The 27,926-nt window shown below is 50.7% G+C and overlaps 1 protein-coding gene and 1 non-coding gene across 2 annotated transcripts; both read right to left on the bottom strand.

The window, feature by feature from the left end:
* Window positions 1-65: 65 nt before the first annotated feature.
* MMP2 (matrix metallopeptidase 2) lies at window positions 66-27,571 on the bottom strand. The gene is made up of 13 exons (XM_052655215.1): window positions 27,131-27,571; window positions 24,022-24,248; window positions 22,900-23,048; window positions 21,729-21,857; window positions 21,335-21,508; window positions 18,573-18,746; window positions 17,530-17,703; window positions 15,109-15,264; window positions 13,920-14,055; window positions 9,119-9,255; window positions 7,521-7,680; window positions 3,073-3,182; window positions 66-1,289 (listed from the first exon to the last, which is right to left on the bottom strand). The coding sequence occupies exons 1-13, from the start codon at window positions 27,284-27,286 to the stop codon at window positions 1,186-1,188; spliced, it is 1,986 nt and encodes a 661-aa protein (XP_052511175.1). The 5' UTR covers window positions 27,287-27,571; the 3' UTR covers window positions 66-1,185.
* TRNAG-UCC (transfer RNA glycine (anticodon UCC)) lies at window positions 6,692-6,765 on the bottom strand. The gene has a single exon. It is a non-coding gene; the product is annotated as a tRNA-Gly (tRNA).
* Window positions 27,572-27,926: the final 355 nt, after the last annotated feature.

Here is a 27,926-nt window from a genome sequence, read left to right as displayed (position 1 = left end):
CATGCGAAGGGTCTGGCACATAGTAAGCACTGTATTAATGGAAGGGGTGTTACTGTTAAATTCACTACTATTAGTATTAGAATTTATGTTATTGTTAAGGCAGAAACTGAGACTCAAGAAGAAAGGAAACTTTGAACAAGACCGTGCAATCAAATAACAGAAACTCTGCTGTGGCTCTTTCCATGGGACCGAGGGACTCCAGCTCACCCACCCAGAGTCTCTTGATTACTTTGGCAGCTGTGACCTTTCCAGCAGATGTCAACTATGCCCTGCAGGGAGCAGAGATTTAGACTTTCTACGTTTTCTCTTTGAGCTGGGGCTGGGGCTGGGGCTAGGGCCCCTCTCTAGGCTCCGCTAGAACAGCCAGCAAACACATCCACTCAATTAGTGTCTTTATTCGTACTCACTGATTTTTCCCACGGGGAAACTGTTGAAGGAACTGGAGGGGAGGGCTGGGCGGGGAGAGCCATGACTTGGTTTTCCTCCATCCAGTGAAGGAAGTGACAGAGGAGGGACATAACTAAAGAGAGTGAGTGACCAAGGGGACCACCAATATGTGGACTGAGATGCATTGTGCAGTGACTTCAGACAACCTGAGTCCTTCTGTCGGGAAATGCAATGTCAAAGTGGAAAAGTAAAAAAAAAAAAAAGATCTAGAGAAAAGAACAAAGTGCATACAAAGCAAATTGCTAATATAGGGACGGTTCTAAGGCAGCCAGCAGGGAGAAGGCCAAATGTCTGGGGTGGTCACCCGACCGTGCCCCACTCCCACTGCCCCATGCCAGGCCAGACTGTTGGGCCACCAGTGCCCTCTTGACATAGTCTCTGTTGGCTCCAAGGGTGCTGTAAAGCCACAGAAGGTTGTGGAAGGAGAGCCTGAAGTGTGGCAGCACCAAGGCAGCCCAAGGCATGGCTGCATTGAGAATCTCAAGGCATCTGTGGGTGGCTCTGGAGGGCTGGTGAGATATGGAGGGGGAGGGACACCCAGGAGGGGTACAATCAGCACCTTTACTTGAGCACAGGGCAGAGCCACTCTAGGGTTTCTTAAATTACCAGGTGGGGGTGAGAATGTTGATTAATTACAGAACTGAGGGCTGCCACGCCCACCCGGGTCCTTCCCTGGTGCTCAGGGCCCGGTGTGCAGCAGGTGATGGAGGGGCAGGCCCTGGGGGAGACGGAGCCAGCTCAGCAGCCCAGCCAATCGGATTTGATGCTTCCGAACTTCACGCTCTTCAGACTTTGGTTCTCCAACTTCAGGTAATAGGCACCCTTGAAGAAGTAGCTGTGACCTGGAAATGAGAAAGAGAAGAGCCTATGACCAACCCATCCTCAGACATTATAGCACGGAGAAGGTTCCTGAGAACTTTACAAGTCTGCCTGTCATAGGGAAGATGTTTTCAATTTTTAAGGTGTTTTTGTTTTTTTTTTAATGTGGACCATTGCTAAAAGTCTTTCTTGAACTTGTCACAAAACTGTTTCTGTTTTATGTTTTGGTTTTTTTGGCCAGGAGGCATGTAGGATCTTAGCTCCCCAACCAGGGACTGAACTTGTACCCCCTGCATTGAAAGGCGAACTTTTAACCACTGGACTGCCAGGGAGGTCCCCAGGAAGAAACTTTTAAATCACAGAAGACCCTTCTGAGGCTGGAGGAAGGAATTAAACTCTCTGAGTTCCTGTTTCTTCATCTTTGAGATGTGGCTAAAGATACCACCTCTTAGGGGTTACGGTGATGATAAAATGAGATGATATATGCTATTGTTAATATAAATAATAGCACTGTGCTGAGCACAAGCACCAAGCTGGGCACTTTGCATTCCTAGAGGTGGCAAACCAAGAGACTGCTGTCCCTATCAGATGGCCCACATATGGGTTTTGTTTAATTCACACAGGTTTTCTGTTTTGTTTTGAATAATCTGGAAATTTCATATGAAAATACGGGTTTCTCATTTCTTTTTAAAAGAGCTAGAATATCTAATAACACTACTCCCCTTTCCTCTCTTTTTTTGGGAGGCCCCACCAGGTGGCATGTGGGATCTTAGTTCCCCACCCAGGGATCGAACCTGCACCCCCCCTGCAGTGGAAGCATGGATTCTTAAATACTGGACTGCCGTCCCTACTCCCCCTTTCTTGCAGGGCAGAGATCGTCAGAAGCAGAGAAGCAGCTGTCCAGAAAACAAGCCATGTACTCGCTGATGCTCCACAGACCACATCACTTCCCGCTGTCTGCCTTGCCTGCTTCACTCATTAACGCACCAGCTTGGCCCCTCAGGGTTTTGGAATTTCTTACTCCTGACACATATGACCTCATTTACTTCCTTTCAAACCCCTGGCATACAGGAGGTGCTCAACAGATGTTTCTTTCTGAAGATAATCCTTAACCTGACACCTGGCTGTACCCTGCTTTTTCTTGGACACGTGAGAGGTTTAGTCAGGGCCATGTGCTTAGCATGTGATAGGAGCTCAGAAAGCATCTTTGTGAAATTTCATTGAAATCTCCTCTAAAAAGCCAAACTGGATTCATTTCCAGGGCCCTAGAGACATCCCAGAAGCCTCCTCAGGAATCTGGTTTCCAAACTCCAAATTCTAGCCCTTGCTGGTTTGGTTGTTTTATGCAGCAAAGGAACAGAGACAAATGGGCTATCTTTGCCACCTCAGCATCAGGGCCTGACAAAGTTGGTCCTGTCTCAAATGGAGCCATCCTTCTGCTAACGGGAGGCAGTCACAAGGCCTCCTGTGGAACCCAAAAGGGCCTGGATCAAACCCCAGAATGAATCCAGGGCACCAAGCCCAGGTTTCTCGCCCGCCCCCAGCAGGCCTCCCCTCCTCCCTGCTCTCTGGCTCCAAGCTCCGCAGCTGTGAGGGGCCTTTCTGGGTCTTACTGCCTGGAGCCGGCTGAGTGAGCAGAGGTCAGGGGTCTGGATGCCTTCCCAGCGCTGGGCTGAAGGGGCTGGTTTGTTTTCCCCGGGCGCCGCCTGCCTCCCCACACAATGAGGGAGTGTGTGCTTGCGAGGAGTGGGGCCCTGGCTGGGGGCAGGGAGTCCTAGAAAGCGGCCAGAGGCCTGGGCAGCTCACCCCCGCCCTGCAGGTCCACCACAGCATCCAGGTTATCAGGGATGGCGTTCCAGGCATCGGCGATGAGCTTGGGGAAGCCAGGATCCATTTTCTTCTTCACCTCATTGTATCTGCAAGGAAAATGGCCATGGTGAATCAGTGGTCCTCTCTCAAGGCCAGCCCTTCCCCAGTGTGACCAGAGGGTCCGGCTGATGGCTCCTGGGTGAGCCTGGGAGGCCAGCTCTAACACTTCAAGGAGGCCCCTGACTGGAGCTGAGGGGCAGGGGGTCAGACCTGGGTAAATCCTAATTCCACGACTCACTTATTAGGTGATTTGGGATAGTCCCGTAATAACAATCTTATAATTACTACTAACACTTAAAGAGTGTGTTACCCACCTTCCATATACTTTCTCAGTCAATCCTTATGGCAATCCTATGACAGTTACTACCATAATACTCATGTTATATACCAGAGGCTTAAAAAGGGGACCCAGTTTCTAAGTGGGAGTCCAACTCAGGCCTTCTGGCTACAGGGTGGTAAATTGCTCTCTGAGCCTCAGTTTTACCACTTGTTAGATGGTCTATATTTAATGTATTGATATTTAATTATCATATATATGAAACGGAATAACCCATGCAAAATGCCTAACACAGTATCTGAGAAATGTTAGTTTCCTTAGAAACTCTGATCTCTGCTGCAGTACAAAGAGCATGGGACCGGGAGCCCAGAGACAAGGTCCTGCCCAGCACTGCTCGGCTTGAAAAACTGCTGCTGCTTCATCTGTTGAGTGAGTTGACAGTCCACATCTTGGGCAATGATCTCGGCTGGGACATGAGTTACAGTACAAGGTGGTGCATGAGCTTAAGCCATGTGAGTCACAGAGCAACTTCCTGTCATCTCAGGCCCAACGGCAGCTCCCAGGGCCAGTCGTCATCCGGGCTCTGCCTTTAATTTGTGTAAATACCTGGAGTATTAGTTGGCATATTCTTTTCCTGGCTAGCAACATCTGTCTTTTTCATTTTAATTTTGGGAGAACTTTTAAAAGGCTGGGGTCATTTTGATTCCACTGCTTCTCCACTTACACTCCATCTATTTATTATTCTGCAAATATTTAATGACCTCCTGCTATGTCGCTGTGGATACTGTAATAAACAAGATAAAGTCTTGCCCTTGTGGTGCTAATTTTCTAGACAGATCTGTGTTTGAATTTCATTCTGGTGACAGCCCAGTACCAGCCTCATAGCTGACTCTTTTCTTCCCCACAGCCAGCTTGACCACCTCCAATCCCAGATGCCAAAAACAGCTTCCCCTATGAGCCCCCTTCTGCAGGACTCTTCCCCCTCTGCCCATCACCCTCAGAACTGCCAGAAATGCCTTTCTTAATCCCATCTCTGTCATGAGATTTCTTGCAAAACCTAACATGCTTCCTTGTGACCTGAGGTTCCAAAACCAAGTTTCCCAGCTTGGGAATATTCCAGCATCCCATCCACATTCTCTCTAACTACATTCTCTAGAGTGACAATGGCTCAGAGCTATGTGCCCTTGAACTTGCCCTCATTTCTTTCTCACTCTACCACAGAAGGCAGGGAGGGCAAGAATCAACTGAGGCTCAGAGAAGTGAACCAATTTGCTTCACAGTTCTTCCTCCAGGAAGAATACAGCATGGAGGCATCGGAAGATGCTGGCTCTGAACAGGATCATGTGTCTTCACTCTCTGTCCCCAGAGCTTCCTCCGACAGTGTTTCCTGCTCACTGGGACACTCTTTGAAAGGTTTCTCTGTGACCCTCTGACCTTCTCCTCTCCGGCTGTAGAACTGTAGTGTAGAGTAGGTGTTACAAATACAGACATTTGTGTCAGAGATTTTTCAAAGGTATATCCTTGAGGCCACCTGGAAAACGCAGCTAATAATAGTGGCTACCTTAAGTGAGAGATACAGGTGAAATGCATAGCCCCAGGATGTGGTACAGGGCCCATCATGAGAACCATCACTGTTTTATTTGTACGTGTTTATATCTCTTCCCTTCATGATACTGTAAGCTCCACCAGGCAGAGAGCAACTATTTCTTTTTTCTCCTTTTTTAAAAAAAGTTCTGTGCTATATTGATTTCTTTGCCATGTGGGATCTTAGTTCCCCGACCAGGGATCGAACCTATGCCCCCTGCATTAGGAGCACAGAGTCTTAACCAGTGGACCACCAGGGAAGTCCCAGAGAGAGCCTACTGCTTGACCACTATCTTCCAGCACCAAGGTAAATGCCTGGCACATAGGAGATATTGAATGCATTTTTCTGGGCTTAGTGAAAGCTTCTAGAAGCAAGGACTAACCACTCCCTGGGGTTGCCCAAGCTGGAAGCAACTCCTTGTCCTGTATCATTCTGGAGCGATTTCTCCTTTTCCAGCAAGGAGGCCTGGGCCTCTGTAGACTCTACCAGGACCAGTGTCTCAGGCTCATTAACTACCTCTCCTGGGAAAAAGATCTGTCTCCTTTAGAAACCCCACCCAGAACCTCCAATAGATGTTTCAGTTCTGCTGCTTTTAAGGAAGATTTACAGAGCTTTCCCTGTGGAACAGGCTGTCCGTCCCAGATCTAGGCTTTGGCAGGTAGGCTTGCTATTGAAAAGGACTAGAAAGCAGATAACTCTGCCCAATACCCAGCAAGATGCCAGCATAGCCTGAGCATCAGTGTGTGTGTGTGTGTGCGTGCACAAGCGATACTCATGATTACACACAGACACGTCTGTTCCCATATGTTTATATTCACAGCGTGTGCTCCAGGATGATTATAAGTGTCCTTTCAACACTGTGATTCAAAGATACTAGGGCTCTCTGATTCTAAGATTTGAGATGCAGAGGGACTGCTGTGCCGAGATGCATTGCCACACAGTACGTGCATGTGCCTGGGAGTGTTCTGGAGCCCGTGGGCAGAGCCTGTGGTTTCCTGGCTGTTTCCTTTCCTGAGGCTTGAGATATCAATCAGCTTAAGTTGCTAAGTATCTTAGCAATATGTCTGGAATTCCACCCTGACACGGCAGCCGGGGACATAAACAGCTTCTGAATGCAGGGCCACTGGGGGCAGGTGGTGGGGAAGAGGGGGGAGGACAGCAGACTCCGGAGGGAAGCAGGATTGTTCCAGGAGTGGCAAAGGTTCAGATGCAGACACAGGAGGAATGTGAGAATGCTGGGAGGCAAAGAGGAAGACCACTCCTCCACCGACCCAATAACCCGGAGGGTACAGTGCCAGGGGCCCAGGGTGAGACGGCAAAAGAAGCAGTTAAAATTCTATGATCTGCGTAATCAGTGGCCAACACACTTGCCTATAAATAACTTAGACAAGTTAGTTCATCTCTTTGGACCTCAGTTTCCTCATCTAGGAAATGGGAAGATTTATAATGAAACTCCTGAGATCCAGGCTGCCTCTCACTAACCTTTCCTGGATATTGGACTCCCTGGCCCTCAGCCCTGACCATGGTCTCTTAGAATCTGACCCTTCCCTTTGTTTTTAAAATTATTTTAAAAAATATTTATTTATTCGGCTGCACTGGGTCTTAGTCGCAGCATGCAGGATCTTTTTCAGTCTCAGCAGGGCTAGATCTTTAGTTGCAACATGCGAACTCTTAGTCATGGCTGTGGGATCTAGTTCCCTGACCAGGGATTGAACCTGGGGCCCCTGCATTGGAAGCACAGAGTCTTAGCCACTGGACGCACCAGGGAAGTCCCTAGACCCTTCCCTTAGATGAGCTGGGGCAGAGAGCTACATGCTTCCAAACTGGCCTCCTGCCAGCCTGCCCCCACAGCCAGGGGACCTGTGGAAGCTGGGCCAGAGGGTGCCGCTGTTTCCAATGAGGCCAGATTTGGATGCTAGCTCCTGTGGGTACCCGTCTCAGTTTTCATTCTGTGTTTGCCCTCTGCCATCCCTGCCTCCACCACTCCCATCTCTTGGGACCCCACTACCTCAGGTACAGTATAGAAAAGTGGAGAATCGCATGTTCTCTGGGAGCCAGAATTCCAGGGTTCAAATCTCAGCCTGCCACTACTTGGCTGTGTGACGTTAAGCCAGATACTTAAACTCTCTGAACCCATATCCTCACCTGTAAAATGGGAAGAATAATAATACCCACCTCATACATAGGATCAGAGTAGCAGCTATTATTTTTATTTTTTTACTCCCTTCTTCAGTGAGTCACCCTAAAATACAAGGCTCCAGACCAGACAGTCATGAGCCCAATCCAAAGACTTCTGAGCAGAGAAAGGAGGCTCGAACCAGAACTGTACCAGTGATGTGCCCAAGAATGGTTCGCCCTTTGGTGACTGCTCAGAGGGCCTGTAGCCCTGGTGGATTAGAGACCAGAGAGGGGCCGTCCACAGCCCACCAGCCTCTGAACTCAACCCAAGAGGCTCAAGGCCAGTGTCTTTTCTCTGTTGACACGGCCGGTGGTGCGGCTCTCCTTCACACTGCCCTCCCTTACCTCCAGAATTTGTCTCCAGCGAAGATGTATGTCTTCTTGTTCTTGCTCCAGTTAAAGGCAGCATCCACCTTCTGGACATCAGGGGGGAGCCCCAGGCTGGTCAGCGGCTTGGGGTACCCTCGCTCCAGGGTACTGGCTGAATAGACCCAGTATTCGTTCCCTGGGATAGAAGCAGAGGGTGCGTTGGCGGCAAGTGCTCAAGGCTGTTCCTCCCACCAGCAATCTGCCAGTGACCCCACTGTGACCTTTCTCAACGGGGACACGAGTTCTGCTCACTTCTGGATTCAGTGCCCAAAATCTGGGCCTCCATGGAAGGCTTTGCAAATTGGTTATGGAAGGTCCCTGGCCAAGAAGGTGAGCAGGGGTGAGTCCCACCCTGGCTTCACTTATCAAGTCAGAGATTCTAAGTGCCACGATTGCTGTGAAGAGGCACCTTTTTCTAATTTGCACACAGGTCCCCTGTGAGCCAGCACCTGCTCTGGTCACTCTGGGATGGAGGAGCTGGGGGGTCCGCTGGTGAGCACGCACCCACAGTGCTGTCTGAGCCTTCAGCGTCAAGGAAGCTGTCCCTGTGTCCCCATCTCAGCCTTCACCCCACTAACCACCACAGCTCTTCCTGCACGCCCTCCTAATAGCCTGTTTTTCTGTCTCCCCTCCTGGCTCATGAGCTCCCTGAGAGCAGGGGTTGCAGCCCTGGCACATGGGAGGTGCTTGAATACAGAATAAAGGAGCAAGATTGCCCCAATGTTACCCATATGGCCCTGCTGCTGTTGTTCAGTTGCTAAGTCACATTCAACTCTTTTGTGACCTCATGGACTGTAGCCCGCCAAGCTGATCTGTCCATGGCATTTCCCAGCGGATCTTCTCGACCCAGGGATTAAACCTGTGTCTCCTGAATTGGCAGGTGGATTCTCTACCACTGAGCCACCTGGGAAGCCCATATGACTCTACCTCAATGATTTTTACGACTTATAGAGACTCCTCATAGGCCTCCCTGGTAGCTCACTGGTAAAGAATATGCCTGCCAATGCAATGCAGGAGATGCAGATTTGATCCCTGGGTTCGGAAGATCCCCCGGAGAAGGAAATGGCAATCTACTCTTGCTTGGGAAATCCCATAGACAGAGGAGCCTGGTAGGCTACAGTCCATGGGGTTGGAAAGAGTCAGAACTTACCAACTAAACAACAAGAGTCTCTTCGTCCTATGACTTAACTCAGTATTCTGCTTTCAAGGAATTCATTTTGAAGTCTATAGAAATAAGTGTAAACATTAAAAATAAAAACAAATCAGTGTTCAAAAAATTCTAACTAAAACTGTCATCTGCCGAAGGCACTAGCATTAGGAAGGTATTAAAGGCAGTAGCACTGAAGCGTCATTTTCCTCCGGAAAAGGAATCAAAAAGATTGAAAAGAAAGTAAAAGGTTACTGAAATGTTCGTTCTGTGAGCCAGTGCTGGTTGATGCTGGATGTCTGAACCAATCTCCCAGATGATGGTTGAAAGAGTGGATCTGTAACTAAGGAGAGCACCCACCAGTGTACAGGAGTCGTGGTACAGTGCCCCCTGGAGCTGAGGGCCAAGAAGGTCCCCTCCCACAGACCTGCAAAGAACACAGCCTTCTCCTCCTGTGGGTCTTCGTACACAGCATCGATCTTTTCCGGTAGCTCAGGCCAGAATGTGGCTACTAGCAGGGGCCCTGTGGGCTTGTCACGTGGTGTCACTGTTCGCCAGATGAACCTGGGTGGGGGAAGGGGACACAGGGAACCACACCTTCAGTCCCTCTGTAGCTGTACCCACACATACCTCCCCAAGCCCACTCAGAAACATCCCAGGATAATTCCTTGGCTGGGTAGCGGGAAGGCAAGATCAGAGGAAGGGTGGAGAAGGACTGGAGAATGAGCAGAGTCCCCTCAGCAAGACACCAGAGCAGAGAAGCAACCACTTTGCTCCCCCACCTGCTCCCTCCTCCAAGAAGCCTTCCCTAACTACCTCTCTCTCCATACTGGACTCCTGCTCTGAGTCTCTCAAAACTGGCAACACCAAGTGCCTGTAACAGTAGTTTGATTGTCTGTTGTTTTTTTTTTTTTTAAGTGTTTTATCTTTCCTGCCAGATTAGAAGTCAATTGAGGCAGGAGCTGATGGCACTCAAAAGCATTTCCTGAATTGAAATGATGGATTCATACACTTTGGCAGGAGTAATAAAGTGTGTGTGCATGCTTAGTTGCTCAGTCGTATCTGACTCTTTGCAATCCCATGGACTGTAGCCTGCCAGGCGCCTCTGTCCATGGAATTTTCCAGGCAAGAATACTGGAGCAGGTGGCCATTTCCTCCTCCAGGAGTAATAAAAAGCCATCATTTATTGAGGGCCTACTAAGTGTCAAGCATTTCATGTGGCTTGTAAAATGTCAACCTTACAATATTATAAAATAATATGCACTCTTGGTGGTCTACCCAGCACCTATTATTTATTTCCCTATAATCATTCCTCACAAAATACCCATACTTAGAGTCCCTCCTTTCCTATAGATAGAGCCAGTCGCCATTCTGATGAGTTTAAGCTACCCGTTCTCCAAGCGAGACCTCCAGACCAACATGTGGAACTCATATGAAATGCAAATTATTGGGCTCCACTTAGGACCCATGAATCATACCCTCTGGGCTTGGGGCCCAGTAATCTGTGACTTAAGAATCCTTCCAGCCGATTCTAATGCGTGCCAAAGTTTGAGGACCACTGATCTAATCCTATCAGAGCTTAGCATTCCCCGGCAACTGTTACAGATTCAGCAGTGGCCGTATGTCTTATGTTGACACAATAAGATTGAAGATATACACTTGTATTTCAGATCTGGAGATCTCTCTCTCTCTAATCTCTCTTCTGCTGCATACGGGCAAAGAAGTTTACAGCCCCAATTGCCATTGGTAGTCATTGTGTGACCCCAAGGGACTCAGACTGAGGACGAAGTCAATGCCAAGGACGGTAGTGGACAAAAAAAATCACTGAATCCGTGACCCTCTTTCCACCCCTGGAGGCAGCCCTACCCCTGGACTGTGTACCACGTGGGAATACTTTCTTTCCATTGTTTAAGCTGGTTTGAGTTGGGATTCTTTGTTCAGTCAGTTCAGTCGCTCATTCGTGTCCGACTCTTTGCGACCCCATGAATCGCAGTACGCCAGGCCTCCCTGTCCATCACCAACTCCCAGAGTTCACTCAGACTCACGTCCATCGAGTCAGTGATGCCATCCAGCCATCTCATCCTCTGTCGTCCCCTTCTCCTCCTGCCTCCAATATCTCCCAGCATCAGAGTCTTTTTCAATGAGTCAACTCTTCACATGAGGTGGCCAAAGTACTGGAGTTTCAGCTTTAGCATCATTCCTTCCAAAGAAATCCCAGGGCTGATCTCCTTCAGAATGGACTGGTTGGATCTCCTCACAGTCCAAGGGACTCTCAATCAAGAGTCTTCTCCAACACCACAGTTCAAAAGCATCAATTCTTCGGCACTCAGCTTTCTTCATAGTCCAACTCTCACATCCATACATGACCACTGGGATTCTTTGTTACTTGTGACCAAAACATCCTGATACAGGAAAGTACCATGATCCTTACTTGGCAAATGACGCTCAGAGAGGTGGTGGAATTGCCAGGATTCAAATCCAGATCTGACGCCAAAGTTGGAGTAGAATTATCCTTCACTACTGCCTTTCTAGTCCCCCACAATGTCCAGCACCAATTTCTGCATATGGTCAGTGTTTAAATACTTACTGATCAATTCAAGGAGCCCATTAAACACTCATCAACTTCCTTTTGAAAGTGGGATGTGTCAGACCAGTGATGGCTCTGACCTGGGCCTAGGCACCACACCACACCCTTTCCCAGCTCTGTACTCAGACCCACCAGTGTGGTCAAGGTCTTCTTAGGGAGAAGTGCAGCAGATCAAGGGTAGTGCTAGAGCGTGGGTTTCCTGGGCTCACCTCTTCCCCATCCCTGAAATGAGGGCTGCAGGACACACAGATCTGTTGTTACATGTCCTGGTTTGGGCATTCGTGGACTGATGGACCTGACTTCTCAGTGCATTATGGGTCTCATCTCTCTCTGGCATCTGCCCCACTCCTCCCACCCCCAACCCAGCACCTAGCCCAATGCCTGGAGCAGAGGACCCCCTTCACAAGAGTTTTTGGAACATCTTCAGCCTCACCAGGCTCTCCTGGGATAAGCCAGTAACTTTCACATCTCTCCAGCTTTGCTCTTCCAATTCCTTCGTCTCAACCTCGCTCCCACCCTGCCAGCCCCTTCACGTCTGCCTGCATCTGCTTCTCCTCTAATGTTCCTGCTTGGGTATCACTTCACCTGTGGAGCCTTCCTGGACTCAAATGTATCCACAAAGTGTTGTGTTAATATCTCTGCAGTCACATCTCTTTCATTCTGCCATGATGGTCCTCTCTGCCTCTGTTCCCTAAACCAGATGAGTGGCGCTCAAACTTTAATGTGCATCAGAATCATTGGGGAAATTTTTTTTCTCTCTTTTTGGCTGTGCCTTGCAGCTTGTGGGATCTTAGTTCCCTGACAACGGGGTGAACTTCGCCCTTGGGAGTGAAAGCAGAGTTCTAACCATTGGACCACCAGGGAATTCTCATGGGGAAATTTTTTAATTTTTTTAAACGTACATGCCTGGGACCCGTTCCCAGAAATTCCAGTCAGAGAGCCCGAGGGTCGGGGCAGGAACTTTTAACTCTCACACTCTAAGTGATTTTTGTTGGGGAGATTCATTGACCTTTTTTTTTTGAGAACACTAAATCTAGGCATTGGGCTTTCCTGCTGGCTCAGCGGTAAAGAACCCTCCTGCCAATGCAGGAGATGTGGGTTCAAACCCTGGGTGGGGCAGATCCCCTGGAGAGGGAAATGGCAACCCATTCTAGTATTCTTGCCTTGGACATGCCATGGACAGAGGAACCTGGTGAGTTATGGTCCATGGGGTAGCAAAAGAGTCAGACACGACTTAGTGACTAAAACAACAATCCAGGCATTAAGCAGCCCCTCTGCCCACAGCACAGAACACTCACCCCCAGATGCCAAAGCTTAGCAGAGGATTTGGCACAGTAGAAGCCAAGTAATTATTTGTTAATAAGGACAGCTAGTATGATTGAACACACTTAGTCTGTGTCAGGCATTGTTCTAAGCACTAAGCTCATCTAATCTGCAAAAGAGCCCTATGAGATAGGTTGGACTATTAATCCCATTTTGGAGATGAATGAAATGAAGTGAAGTGAATTGAAGTCGCTCAGTCATGTCCAACTCTTTGCGACCCCATGGACTGTAGCCCACCAGGATCCTCTGTCTATAGAATTCTCCAGGCAAGAGTACTAAAGTGGGTTGCCATTTCTTCCTCCAGGGGATATTCCCGACCCAGGGATTGAACCCAGGTCTCCCTCATTGCAGTCAGACACTTTACAGTCTGAGCCAGATGAGTAATTTGAGGTAAAAAGAAGATACACAATTAACTTGCCTACAATCATGCAACAGGTTAGTAGCAGGTCCAGGATTCCAACCTAAGCTATCTGGCTCCAGAACCATTCTCTCAACTATTATGCTCTATGGATGGACAGATGATGAAGACCTGATGATGTGCATGAATACATAATGATGATGGATGGACAGATAATGGATGGATGGGTGGATACTGGATGATAGATGCGTGATGGATAGGTAGAAGAATGGAAGGATGGATGGATGCTTTAAGGTAGTTGTAGATTTGTTGCCTGCCTCTAGGACAGCTGAGTGAATCACAGCCCTGGTGGATTGAGTGGGGGCCTTTATTTATAGTCTGAAGGATACCACCTCTCTGCCCTGTGGTGACTTGTTCCCCATACATAGAACATTTGAGGTCAAGGCCATTCCAGGAGGTCTATGGTAGATGCATTGTTCCTAATTCTTCCCTCCATCCCTGTTTTAGAAATCTACATCCATGTGTGATGTCACACGACTGTGCAGTATTACCCCCTAGAGTAGGTAGTGGGCTTGGCCATGTGACTAGCTTCAGCCAGTGAAGTATTCTCAAATATGCTCAGAGTGGAGGCATTAAATGTATTTGTGTGGTCTGATCTAGACTCTTGTGCTCCTGCCATTTGTCACGAGTAGCTGCTAACCCCAGGAGAAGGAGTGACACGCAGACCATCCCTGAATGCATACTGCAACCCGAAGCCGAGACACCGAGGAGACCCACAGGCTAGCAGACAGCACAGGAAGTGTCTGTTGTGGTAGCGTCAAAATCTGTCCAACATGCAGCAAAAATGGGTCTCATATCGGCCATTCTGTGAAGCCCCCAGCGGGGTCCTTGAGCAAGAGATGGAGGCACGAGAATAATGGAGGCAGGGCAGAGGGCAAGGAAGCCAGCTCCTGCACTCACCGGTCCTTGAAGAAGAAGATCTCCCCACGGATCTGAGAGATGCCATCGAAGACGATGTCCTGTTTGCAGAGCTCAGGAGTGATGGGGCCGAGGGTTGGGGTGGGGCCGGTGCCAGTATCAATGTCAGGGGAGGTCCCTGGGGGAAGACACCCGACCTCAGACTCTCTCCAGCCCCAGGGGTTCTTCCCCACAGGCTGAGCCCCGAGACTGGCCCACCCAACCTGCTAATGGTTAGAAGAATAGTATTCTGGCCTCGGTGTCAGCCCAGGGAAGACAGGGGGATGAGGCCTGGACTTGGAAAGGTTTCTGAGCCCACAAGAGAGTCAGAGTGTTAGAGGGGAGACCGTGTGGCCAGCACTGGGGGTGTGGCAGGCACCTCCTTCACTCCTGAGGGTAACTAGCCACCATTTAGAGGTGAGGAAACTGAGTCCAGAGAGGTAAAGACCGGCTCCATCCCTTGAAGCTGGTGAGTGGCAGAGGCGAAGCTCAAACCCAGAGCCACTCACTCACTCTACTGCAGTTCTTTCCCAAGTCTTATGCTCCCCACACCCTGTCGCTCCAGAACCATTTTCACGATTTCAGCCTTGTCTAAGTGCCACCAGTACTATTATACGTTGATTTATTTTTAAAAATGGAGTCACTTTGTAAACTCTGGCCTCATTGTAAGCATTAATATACATAAATCAGTGGTTCCAGGTACTAGCTGTACTGATCCTATTACACGTTAAAATAAAAGAATTGTTTGGAGAACTAGAAGCTTTGTAATCCTGTATCATTAAGGTCATTCCAGCTGCTGGGAATTTCTACCCTATATTTAGCTATTAATACTTCTCCTGGATTCTAAACCTCACTTGGATGCGTAAACCTCATTGACCTTGGGGCCAGTAGGTTACCTTTCTCAGACCTCTCTCAGCTGACTCACCTAGAAAATGGAGAGCCCATTTCTGCCCCACCTGCCTCAGGGCATGGCTCTGGGGAGCCAAGCAAGGCTCAGACACTGGTGTTATTTGGAAAGGAAAGGGCTGTCCGAGGGCCTTAGAGTGATGCTCCAATATCCCCAGACCAGGTTAATACTCCTGCTCTTGTCTCCTGCAGTCCCAGATCTGGCTGGTTCCACCCCCTGGCACTCCACCTCCAGCAACACGACCTCCCCAAACCCCTGCCCCGGGGACCCCAAGCTGAGGCTTACCATAGAGTTCTTGGATGCCCTGGATGTCATCATGGGACAGGCGGAAGTTCTTAGTATAGGTATAAATGGGCGCCATCAGGGCTCCAGGGTCCTGTGAGTGCTCCAGCCCCATTGCATGGCCAAACTCATGGGCTGCCACCAGGAACAGGCTGTACCCTGAGGGCCGTAGGGAGTGGAGGGGGGCACAAGAACAGGGAGAGAGATAAGAGAGAAAATCAGATCAGGGGATTTCCCTGGTGGTCCAATAGTTAAGACTCTGGGCTTCCAAATTGGCAGGAGGGGTTTGATCCCTGATCAGGGGACTAAAATACTACATATGACTCGGTGCAGCCAAAAAAAAAATAAGTAGTAGTAGTCAGGCCTGGCTCTGACAATGGGGACATTTGAGGACATCTCCATGGTAGGGTTCAGAGCATGGAAGTGGCACATATTGATGTTTTCTTCTTCTGAGAATTCTGAGGTTAACAGATCATACCTTTTACTTTCAATTAGAGTCAACCCAGGTCCCCTCATCCCTTTCCATGTGGACCGCACATGTGCTATAGAGGGGAGCACGCAGCATTGGCAAATCCTTTACTTAAAGGCCCATTTGTTTAAAAATCCCATTTCCTGGCTCTTCGTTTTCTCTATAAAGAACAAGGGCAAAACCTGCTCTGCAGTCTCCAAAGAGGAAACCCTTGGGTCCACCATTTCTTCCCTAGGGGAAGCAGTAAAAAGATGCTCACTTGGAGTGGTTGCCCAGGCTCAAGCCAGACAGTGGGCAAACCCTATCATTGCACTCGATTGTGTGTTGAATTGTGTCCCTGCAAAAACACATTCAGGTCCTAACCTCACATACCTGTGGCTGTGACTTTATTTGGAAATATTGTCTATGCAGATAAATTCAGCTACAAGTTAAAATGAAGCCATACTGCAGGAGGGTGGCCCCTTAATCCAGTGTGACCCACGTCCTTAGAAGGTACATGGCCAAATATCAACAGAGGCAGAGACTGGAGTGATACCGTCTCTAGTGAAAACGTGGCCTTATCCACACCTTCATCTTAGACTTCCAGATGACTCCAGAAGTACAAGGGAATAAATTTCTGTTGTTTTAAGCCATTTGGTTATGGCAGCCCTAGGACACTAAAATGGGCTTCCCTGGTGACTCAATGATAAAGAATCCACCTGTCAATTTGGGAGATGCAGGTTTGATCCCTGGGTGGGGAAGATCCCCTGGAGAAGGAAATGGCAACCCAGTCCAGTATCCTTGCCTGGGAAATCCTATAGACAGAGGAGCCTGGCGGGCTACAGTTCATGGGGTCACAAAGAGTCGGACACAACTTAGCGACTACACAATGGCAATGGGGCACTAATACACTGCTCCCTCCCCCAACCAAGTACACTATACGTGCTCTGGAGCCTTAAATCACTCCGGCAGGTGGAGAACCCCACCTTTAGATACAGGCTGGAGCAGAGCAGGTAAAATCAGGGTAAGTCTTAGCATGGCACTTGGGGGAGGATTAAAAAACTCCCTTGGCCAGCCTCTGTCAGCTGGCATTCTCCAAGTTCCATCTCAGTGAGAGTGAAAAAGAAGAAAAGTAACTTAAAAAGAGGCTGCCCTAATACTGGCTGTCCCCAGCCCAGCATTCTCACCTGGTCACCTGGGGCCTTGAACCCAGTGACACTGGGCCTGCAGCCTAGAGTGACTCCCTGGTGCCCCCAGGGATCCTGTTCATTGCAATGACCACACAGTAAGGTCACAGCCTGTCTCCTGGTCACTCTCTCCCTCAAGCCTGTGAGCCCTGGAGGGCAGAGAGCTGTCCCTGGCAGCTGTGTTTTCAGCACCCAATACTGACAAGGACCCCTCCATTCACAATCTGGCAAAGGACGGTGCCCATGGGGGCAGGGAGGGCCGTGAGGGTTTCCCCATTCTGCGTGGAGGGTGGGGAGAGCAAGGATGAGGCAGGTGCCTACTGGATTCCTCTCTTCTGCCCACCCAGCTCCCTGAAGGCAGCTCTCTGCTGGAGTGGGAATGTCTCGCAGGAGACTCATCTCTCTGGAGCAGGGTTCCCTGTATCCAGCACTGAGATGTTTGGGGGTGACAGACCCACCTGGAGGGGTACAGAGGTGGGAGGGGAAAGTAGCATCTGCTGGGGAAAACTGACTCCCACCCAGGAACTGGGATGGATCGGGTCTTATTTTGGAGGCCACCTCTTTGCCCAGAGAAGCGGGGCTAAGCAGGCAAAAGGTCCCCACCAGAAACGGGCAGCGTCACTGCCGAGTGGTAGGGTCCGCAGTAGAGATGCTGAGATGCCGCTGCTGGGTGTCTAGGGGGCGGTGCCTATGGCGGAAGTGGGTGGGGACTCTGGACGGTTTCCCCGCCCACACATGGGCGGGGCCGGATGTGCAGCTTCTCCTACCTAAAGCCAGGGCTCCTCATACCTTGGTCGGGGCAGAAGCCCCACTTGCGGTCATCATCGTAGTTGGAGGTGGTCGCACACCACAACTTCCCATCACTGCGGCCAGCGCTGGTGCAGCTCTCATGCTTGTTGCCCAGGAAGGTGAAGGGGAAGACACATGGGGCACCTTCCGAGTTCCCGCCCACAGTGGACATGGCTGTGGGATCAGGGACATGGGTCAGCAAGAGGCAGGGGGTCTGAGGCCACCACCAGGAGCAATGACAGGACGTGGACATTAACAAACCAGACATACTGAGTGCTCGCTCAGTCCGGGCCACTGGGTCAGGAGCTTTATGCACATCTCACATCCTGGCCCCCCGTAAACAACCCGGTGTGGTAGGGACCCTAGATTACCTCCTGTTGCATAGATGGGAAGACTGGAGCTCAGAGAGATTAAGTAACTTGCCTAGGCAGTGCTGCTAACAAGTGGCAGGGCTGGGATGCAGACCCAGGCAGCCAGACTCCAGAGCTTTTTAAATTAGCTTTCCATGGGTGGGGCCATGGCGGGGCCAGAGGGAGCTGGGCGGAGCTGAGGGTGCCAACACCCCTTCCAAGACTGGGAGCTCCATCACACATGGGCCAGTGGGAGACTTACCTGTGTCCTCTGCAGAGAGCAGGGACTCGGCAAATATCTGTTGAAGGAAGGGAGGAAGGAAGGAAGGGAGGGAGGAAGGAAGGGAGGGAGGAAGGAAGGGAGAGAGGGAGTTCTTATTGAAAAACAGAGATCAAAAGAGATATAGACTAAGACAAAGAGGGGCAGGGAAGAGAGACTCTGGGATGAGGGAGAGGGAGAGACAAAGACCAGAGAGGCTGGGAGAGTGCAGGTCTTTCTGAGGGAGTCCTGGGTATCACCAGCCAATTCGGCTGAACTGGCCGTGGGTGCGCAACGTCTGTCCTGACTGGTGTCCGTGCTGGGCCAGCCGCTGAGCGTCCTGATTAGCACCCCCTGTCCCGGGGAAACGGGGGTCGGGGGAGGGCGCTCTCGTGGGTCTGCTATCAGAGGGCGGGGAGAGGCGCGACACCCACCAGTCTCCGGGCAGAAGCCGTACTTCTTGTCGCGGTCGTAGTCCTCGGTGGTGCCACACCAGCGGTAGCCGTCCGTACGGCCCTCCGTGGTGCAGCTGTCGTAAGATGTGCCCTGGAAGCGGAACGGGAACTTGCAGGGCTGTCCGTCGGCGTTGCCGCCCATGGTGAACAGGGCTGGGGTGCAGGAGAGAGAGGGAGGGTGCGAATGTGAGGGAGATGGCCCACCTGCCCACCTGAGCATCCGCTGGGCACCTGTGTGGATGCAGAGCTGGCTGCCCACCTGCCCACTCACACCAGGGAAGTCATAGCATTGATAAAATATTTTTTAAAAAATCTATACTGGTTGGTAAACTGTTGCTTCTCTGAACTTCTGGGGGTAAATACTCCTTCCTCCCTTGCCAGCCCCATCCTTTTCCTTGGACCTTATGGATCGCCCCCCTCTGCCCCAGCAATAAAGTAGTTAACCCCTGGCACATGGTGGGGGCCTCCAGAGCCCTACTCCAACCCCAGGGTCACCGTCTACTCTGCCTGATTGATGCCTGCATCCCTGCAGATTGCTAAATATATCATCCAAGGTGGGCAGGATGGCAATATCTCTCCATTTGACACAGAGGGAAACTGAGGTTTGAAGAAAGCTGGCTCCAGAACTAGTCATGACCACCTAGATGGATGAAGGTTGTACTGAACTACGAAACACACTGATCTCCATCTCTCCCTTCCTTGCTCTGTCATTCACGCATGCGCACACAGAGAAAACTTCACCTCCCTTCAACCCCAGGCGTTTTCCCAGATGCTGTGGTCCCTGCAGGAGGGAGAGGAGAGGGAGGGCGGGCGGGGGAGGTGGTATCTTTGCGAACCTTTTAATACACACCCCAGGGTCCCACTCTGACCGCCCCAAGACATGGGCCATGACTGGAGGGTTCAGGGGAGACAGTGGGATTAAGAGTCTGGGCTTGTCTGTCTTGGGTTCTCCCCCTGCTGCCCCGCACCCTCATCCACCCGAAGCTACAGAATGGTGTGTCTTTGGATTTGCCAACTAGCAAAACCACAAGTGCGTAACAAGGACCATCTGTGAACAACTGTGCCAGAGGTGACCTCAGCAGCCCCCGTTAACTCCACCATGGCCAGAATCAAGCCCAGTTCCTGGCCACCCTGACAAGTCTCAGGGCCCCTTACCCTCACTGCTCCCTTCTCCCCAACCCAGGGACCTTCTCCTGGAACGCCAGAAAAAAGACAAGCTGCCTTGGTGGCCTTGAAATGGGAAAGGCGAAGTGTTAACCTCGATGGAGACCAGTCTCCACCTTTGGCCTCCCATCAGCAGCATTTCTACCACCCAGGAAGCCCCCATCTCCTCCCAAATCCTGCCCCCAAAGGGACGGAGAGAAGCAGACACTGACTCAGCAGTCAGGAGGGGCTGAGTAACCAGAACCTCTGCCCCAAGACCCAAACACGTGCATGTCGTGCGTACTTGCATCTGGCTAAGCACCAAGTCAATGGTTAATGTCCAAAACAGGGAAAAACCCTTCCTCAACTTATGAATTACAGCTGTTTCCCTTCTATTATCAAGACATTCTGTTCTAAACACAGGGGTTGACACATGGAAGGTTAACGCCATCCAAATCCCTACTGGGAAATGCAAGATACATTAAATATTTTTGGTTTTAAATATTTCTGACGTTAATGGCCAATGCCTTGAACTTTACTTAATAAAAAGTATTGCACGAGTTTGGGGTACTAAAAGCGTAAACAGGGACACATTTAACTAGCTCTTTGTTTCTTTCCTTCTGTCAACAGGGCTGGTAGTTAGGGTTCAGTTGCAATAAAGTCAGAAAGATTCACAAATGTGTAAAATTACAGCTAAGAAGACAGAGGTATCTATAGATCAAGGAGCCTTTATGGACTAGTAAAGAAAAAAGGTATTTTAAAAGGTTTTGGACTTTTTCACATTTTCTCCACATCTTCCCAGCTTTGAACCTCCTGAATCATTAAACATGATGACTTGATAAGAGTATCAGGTTATATATGCTGTCCTTTCATGATTTCTGATTATGAAGTATGTCAAGGATAAATTAAAAAGAATGAGTGTATATGTCAATACCCTCACTCTTTAAAAAAAATTTCCCTCTACATTGTTTCAAAATATCTAGAGCTTATGTCTCAAGCACTGACAAAAGCACACACATAAATACTAAGTCAAACCTGCTGCCTTTGCCAAGACCCAGAGCTGCAGCCACAAGCCAAGATAGATGGAGACCAAGAAAGGCAGATGGAACAGCCCCCAGACACAGACACACAGAGTCAGCATCAGAACCAGAAGCAACGGCTGAAATCCCCCAGGTCTGTGTCCCCAAGCCAGGTTGGGTACCGGCCTCAGTACCAATCCCATTGTTAGGCTTCTGATTCATCCCAAGGCTCTCCTCAACCCTTGAACCTCCAATTCTGCTAGAGGGTAGAAAGTAGTTCTCAAGAGACCCATTGGGCATTTTAATCATTCTAAGTTCATTTTAATGTATGTTGGAAAAAAATAATTAGCACATCAAACTAACGAGTTCAAAAATATTGCTAATGGTGAAGGTTAAAAGAGGAATCGATTTAATGAAAGTATTAAGTGAATAATGGAACAGATGAGAAGGGCACAGTGATGGCTCAAATTGGGATGTGGGGGCTGAAGGAAGTGGAGGGGACACTGGCTGATTGGCAGTGCCAGGCCTGGGGAGTGTGGAGGCCGGAAGGTCAAGGCCTGAAGCCAGGAGGACACTCACCTTCATGGGGGCAGAAGCCATACTTGCCGTCCTTGTCAAAGTTGTACGTGGTGGAACACCAGAGGAAACCATCGCTGCGGCCTGTGTCTGTGCAGCTGGTGTACTCCTTGCCATTGAACAGGAAGGGGAACTTGCAATATTCCCCGTCAGCATTCCCGTACTTCACACGGACCACTGAGGAGCCACACAGGGTGGAGGGTGAATCTCTCTAGGTCTTTCTTTGGAGACCAGGATTGTGACTCATTCGGGGTATGTGACCTCCCTCCCCCTCCCACCTGAGCAGATGAAGGGGTCTACAGTTGCCAGGGAAGCCACAATCTTCATTGCTAGGTGACAGGGAGGCATGCAGAAAATCGGCGAGGAGGTTCAGGCATGTAGATGGTCATATTCTTACCTTGTCCTTCTCCCAGGGTCCACAGCTCATCGTCATCGAAGTGGGAATCTCCCCCAACTCCAGGGCCCGGGGCGAAGGCATGAGCCAGGAGCCCGTCTTTGCCATCAAAAGGGTACCCATCTCCATGTTCTGAAACACAGTGGATCTCAGCTTCTAGCTACCCCACTGGGGGCTGAACCCCAGCCACATCTCATCCATGGTTGGGGCCCTTCAGCCCATCTACCTTCTGACCCCTTCCCTCACCCTGTTGGGTTATCCAGGACTGAGGACACAGCAGGCCAGTAGAGTGTAGTCAGCATCCTACGGTCTACACAGCCCTCAGAGTCTCTACCACCAGCCTTCATTGTCTACACTACTGCTGATGATACTACACTTACCCACATGCCAGTGTACTGCCACACCAGTCTCCTCGCCACCACTCTTGCTGTCCCCAGCGTCTGTACCAAGTACCTTCACATCCTCTCTTAGCCACATCACCTCCCTTCAAGTCATATTATTCCCAATGGCCACAGCACTAACCCCATATCCACTATGCCACCCAGGGCCATACCATCTACCCACATACCTGCACTGTCTCCTGTGCTACTTCCCCCCATCACTTTCCACTCACAATGTCTACACTGCTTACCTTCACGTCTACACTACTGTGTTCCCACCCCAACCACCTGGTGCCCTAGACCCCGGCATCCATTCTGCTTACTCTCAAGTCTACACTGGTCCATTGTATCCGACCCACTTTCATATCTAGAGTTCCTCAGTGTCTACAAGTGTCATCCAACAGAACTCCTTGCCGAGATGGGAATGTTCTTTGTCCAAATTACTAGCCTCCTGTGACTACAGGGCACTTGAAATTTGACTAGTGTGACCAAGAAACTGAATTTTAAATGTTATTAATTGTAACTAAGAGTAAGTAGCCTTGAGGATCCAGGGGCTACCATCTTGGACAGTGTGGGGAGACCATTTGCTTTCAGTTTCACACCACCTCCAGGGGGTCAGATCTTCCATTTTGCATCAATGTGGCTTTCCAATGTCTGCTCCAGTCTACACCACTCTAGTGTCTGCATCTTCTGCCCTCCTAGTAAGCTGGAAAGGAGAGCCCCCCATGCCTCTCTAATATCCAGATTGTCCCTTTGTCTCTACACTGACCCCCCTGCACCCCTCCTCTGCCTACCCCAGCGGCCGAAGTTGATCATGATGTCAGCCTCTCCATCATGGATCCGAGAAAACCGTAGCGGGGTCACATCACTCCAGACTTGGAAGGCACGAGCGAAGGCATCATCCACTGTCTGGGGGTCCAGATCTGGTGTGTAGCCAATGATCCTGTAGGTAACAAAAGTGCATGTGAGTGTGTGCAGGTGTGCAAAGGCATGTGCGTATGCCTAGGCCTACAAGTGTGTACGTATGTGTGCAAGGGTGTGTATATGTGATTGTGTGTGTGTGCAATGGTGAGTGCGTGTGCACAGGTGTGTGAATGTGTGCATACATGTGACAGGTGTGTGTCTGCATGAGTGTGTGCGTGAGTATGGATGCACGTGCGGGCATGTGTGTACATGTTAAGTAGAGCTTCCTGGGAGAAGAGCCCACTAGAGCGCCTCTAAGTCCTGCGGAGCCTTAGATCAACCCATATGGATAGGAATGTAAACAGTGCATTCCGGGACCCAGCAGAGGTGTCATCCTTGGAGTGCAACAGGAGCCCTACAGAACAGAGCTCTCAGCCCAATTAACAACCAATTACAACAACTCTATACCATAAAATCCAATTATCAATAGCAACCAATTATCAAGTTCTCATTACCCACTCAATGACCTCATCTAATAATGACAATGACTAGCACTGACTATGGGCTTCTGTGGTGGCTCAAATAGTAAAGAATCTGCCTGCAGTGCAAGAGACCTGAGTTTGATCCCTGGTGTGGGAAGATCCTCTAGAGAAGGGAATGGCTACCCCCTCTCACTATGTGCTGAACACTGTGAAACCCCTTTATATACGCGGTCGGCTTCCCAACTGACCCATAAATAAGGTTTTGTTTTAATTCTGCTTTGTAGAGTGGAGAGCCAAGGGTCAGAGCACTGAAAAGGAAGTAGTTCAATGCCCCACAGCCAGGAAGGGTGAGATTCAAGTCCTGGTCCATTTGACTCCATTCCTAAGAACTTTGTACGCAAACTCCTTAGGATGCCAGGTCCTCCCAAGTTCCCTCCTGGGTCCCCGGAGAGGGGAGAAGACAACGCCCAACGAGACACAGTGTCCCTTGAACCAGGGCCCACCCTGCCTCCCACAGCCCTGCCTTGGCACCTGTATGTGATCTGGTTCTTGTCCCACTTGGGCTTTCGGGGGAAGAAGTTGTAGTTGGCCACGTCGGGGTTGCCACAGCGTGGCTTCCGCATGGTCTCAATGGTGCTCTGGTCCAGTTCACCTGTCTGGGGTAACCCGAAGAACTTCTGCATCTTCTTCAGGGTGTCCTTCAGCACAAACAAGTTACAGCTCTCCTTGGGGCAGCCGTAGAAGGTGTTTAGGTATTGCTAGAAGAAATAAGGACCCCGGCACAAACAGCCACGTTAGGATGGTATAGTATTGGCCAAAGGAATCAGCAACCCCAGGGCACTGGGTAGAGTCCCAGGTTCGCAAACCACTGGTTAAGTGACATACACACTCCCAGATGGCCCCACACTCCCATTAGCCGAGTGACATACAAACTGTAGATACTGTGGTTTGGGAGTACATATTGGGTGCCCACCATATGCCCAGGTACTGATGTCAGCATGTGTTAACTCATTTGATGCTCACTGCAGGGACTTCCCTGGTGGCCCAATGGATAAGACTCTTTGCTTCCACTGCAGGGGGCATGGGTTTGATCCCTGGTCCAGGAACTAAGATCCCCCCAGTGCTGCGCAGTGTGGCAAAACAAAACAAAACTTCTCATAGCCTCTATCATGTAGACATTATAACTATCTCCATCATACCAGAAGAAGAAACTAAAGCACAGAGAGGTTAAGAAGCTTGCCTAAGATCACCAGCTCTTAAATGGCGGAAATGAACTGGGACCGAAGTAATTGGCTCCAGAGCCCAGGCTTAGAACCTTTACCTCTCTACCACCTCTCTTTACCTCCATTGTCTCTTTTAATCCACCAAAATGCTGATGACATAGGGATTATTTCCCTCACTTTTCTTATAAGGGCTGTGTGCCCTGGGCTCCAGCAAGAGACAGACCTGGGTTCAAACTCTGAATCTGCCATTTTCCCAAAGAAAACAGTCCTGTCCCTCAGGGACTGTGCAGCTGGCTCAGCCCAAATGGAGGCCAAAACCAAACAGTCCCTTGCAGGGTGTCAGAGACCAATCAGTTCACCTATTTATTTGACAAATACTTTTTGACACCTACCAGGTACCAAGCCCAGTGTTAGGGCTGAGGGTCAAGTGGTGAGCATGACAGATGTTTCTAGTCTCAGTCTCCCTATATAGGGAGGCTGATGGATCACAAATAACTGAAAAATTAAATATGTGATAGGAATGGTGGGGAGAGCCAGAAGACCTTATTAATGGGGCCCTAACCTTGTTTAGGAGGGTAGTTAGGAAAGAGGAAAGAAACAGTATAATAATAATATTAACAATAAATCATAATAACATATGATGACTAACACTTATTGAGTGTTATCCATGTCCCAGGTACCCTTCAAAGTGTCTAAGATGATCTCTCCTTTATTTTCCTTTATTTATTTTTTGTGGTCATGCAAAGAGGCACACAGGATCTTAGTTCCTCCAACTGGGATCCAACGGTGCCCTCTGCAGTGTAAGCATAAAGTCCTAATCCCTGGACCACTAGGGAATTTCTTAAGATTATCTCTCCTTTAACCCCAAGACAGGAACCCTTATTACTCTCAGTTTGCAGGAGAAGCTCAGAGAGAAGTCACACTAGGCCAGTTAGTTAGTGCAACCCCTGATTTTAAGTCAGGTGGTCTAAGTTCAACGTTTGGTTTCTCAAGCCCCTCACTGTATGTCTCTGGGCAACATGGACCTCCATAGGTTGTAGAAGGTGTGGGGACCCAGGTAGCTTTGTGACTGATGCTCCAAAGCTCCACCTTCACCCTCAACCACAGCCCCATCATTATGCAGACCAGCTCCATTTGTCTAAATAAGGCAGAGACCTGGATGCTGGAAAAGGGGCAGGGGTGGTGTCATAGCTTGAGAAGGAGTTCCCCGAGTGATCAGGTGACCAAGGGCGTGACGATCCTGTCCTGGACAGTGTGGGGAGAAAAAGGGCTTGCTAAGGCGGTTGACTTAGCGACTAAACAACAACAACAAAGGGTGGTTGAAGCAATTAACAGGGCAGATGTGCGCTGGAAGGAACGTGTTGAGGGGTCCAGACCCAGCCCGGGTGCTTACAGGGGGAGGGGGAGTGCCCTTCCGCTGCCCCCATCCCTGCTTGTGCAACCTCTCGGCAGGGATGCCGCTCGAGCCAGGCGCGCGCGCTCGCGCGCTCTCAAAACATTCGAGCCGCAGCTCGGAGCCCCGCCAGGAGGGAGGGCTCCCTGGCTGCTCTCCCACCCGAGCGGGGCTCAGTCCGCCCCCGCCCCACGCGCCGGGGCCCTCGTGCTGTCCCTCCCTCCGCCCTGCTGGCCAGTTCTCTCCAGCCGTCGTCCGACTCCTTTGGAGAAGTTCGAGGAAACTTTCTGAGGTCCAACCCTTGACCTTCGTTGACCAACTTGTTCATCGAGCCACTGAGAAAGGATGCGCTGGTCGTTTCCCATCGGCCCTAAATACTTGCCAAAAGGACCCCCGAGGGGTTGGTCCAAGGACCCCTCTCCAGATGTGTGCAGAAGGTTCCTAGACGTTGGCCAAAGTTCTGCTTTGCCCAGAGCTCCCACCCTCACGTGTGCAAAGCTTTATCCAAAGTGTGTGTCAAAGGCCCCCCTCTTCCTTAAGATGGAACCCCTAAACAGGGGTTTCAAGGATCCTCCACTGTTTGCAAAAGAGACCCCTTCAGGCTTTTTGCCAAAGTCCTCCCAGGACGCTGGCTAACTGGCTTTGTCAGCCAACCCCCCAGATATGTCCAAGGGTTGTTTACAAAGCCGCCCCCGTGTTGCCAAATCCCAAATCCTGGACAATGTCCTTGTTATTTGCAAAAGGGGCCCATTCCAGAGGTTTGCCATAGCACCTCGGTTCCCGACCCTGCTGGTGGCGCGCCCCCGCTCTGGGTCCTGAAGGTTGCCAAGCTGTTTATCAAAGGCCTTCTCTTACAGCAGCTCCACCACCCCTCCTTCGGCGGTGCAAAGACCATCCCGCGCGGTTTACTGAAGCCCCTCCCCCACGCCGTAAGCCCACCACGGGAGTGGGGGGAGGGGTGGCCTTTCCCCCCGCTCCAAAGTTTCTCTAAACTTGGTTGGATGAGGCTAGCGTCGCAACTCACCACAGCCAACTCTTTGTCCGTTTTGGGGGCGACATCGCCAGGAAATTTGATGATGGGCGATGGCGCGGCGGCGGCGCGGCCCAACAGGCAGCCCAGGACGCAGAGCGCCCGCAGAGGGGCGGCCAGCGCGCCCCGGGACACTCGCGCCTCGGTCATTGCGCTCCCGGGCCCCGCGCGTCGCCCGGGGGTGGCTGGGTCGGTGCGTGTGGCCGCGTCGCCGCCTGGCTGGCGCCTGCTCCCCGGCGCGGCGCTGCGCTCCGAGGGGCTATTCGACTCGGTCTCCTCGGCTTTGCCCGGCTCAGCAGAGCATGGCCCGGCTCCCAGCCCGCTCCGCCGCGCCTGCTCTCGCCCCGTCCTGGCAAAGCCTTTTTATGTTTAAAGCTCCAGATGCATAGCCTCCAGCCACCGCCGGAGGAAGTCTGGACGCAGCGGAAACAAGGGAGGGCCGCCGCCAGATGTGGCCGGCTGGGCTGGGAGGACGCTGGCAGGGCTGCGGCGGGTGGGGTGGGGGGGCGCTCGGGCCCGCCCCTCTCCGCCCCATTCCCCCTCTTGCCCTCCGCCTCTTCTCTCCTTTCTTTTCCTTTCTCCGCCTCCTCTCCCCTCAGCTAGCTGCTTTGGGCCTCTGTGAGCACCATCAGGCGCGACCTCCCAACCTCTATACTCCCCACGGGGGCGCAAAACCTAAGGACCCCCGCCTAGAAACATCCGGCGCGACCACTCTAGACTCTCGACGTCCTGGGGAGCAGGACGGCCTGCACTCCAGGGGCGTGGGTCAGAGACGGGGAGGAGAGGTCAA

The sequence above is a fragment of the Budorcas taxicolor genome, chromosome 18 (genome assembly GCF_023091745.1).
Source record: "Budorcas taxicolor isolate Tak-1 chromosome 18, Takin1.1, whole genome shotgun sequence".
NCBI classification, from domain to species: Eukaryota; Metazoa; Chordata; class Mammalia; order Artiodactyla; family Bovidae; genus Budorcas; species Budorcas taxicolor.
Note: the sequence above shows the minus strand (reverse complement) of the source record. Positions and strands in the feature narration are given on the sequence as shown.

Coding starts and splice junctions, on each gene's coding strand:
- MMP2 (XM_052655215.1), bottom strand. CDS start 27,286: ATGACCGAGGCGCGAGTGTCCCGGGGCGCGCTGGCCGCCCCTCTGCGG. Junction 23,049..24,021: donor AAGAACCAGATCACATACAG/GTGCCAAGGCAG, acceptor TGTTACCTACAG/GATCATTGGCTACACACCAG. Junction 15,265..17,529: donor GGGCTTCTGCCCCGACCAAG/GTATGAGGAGCC, acceptor TACGGCCCTCAG/GGTACAGCCTGTTCCTGGTG.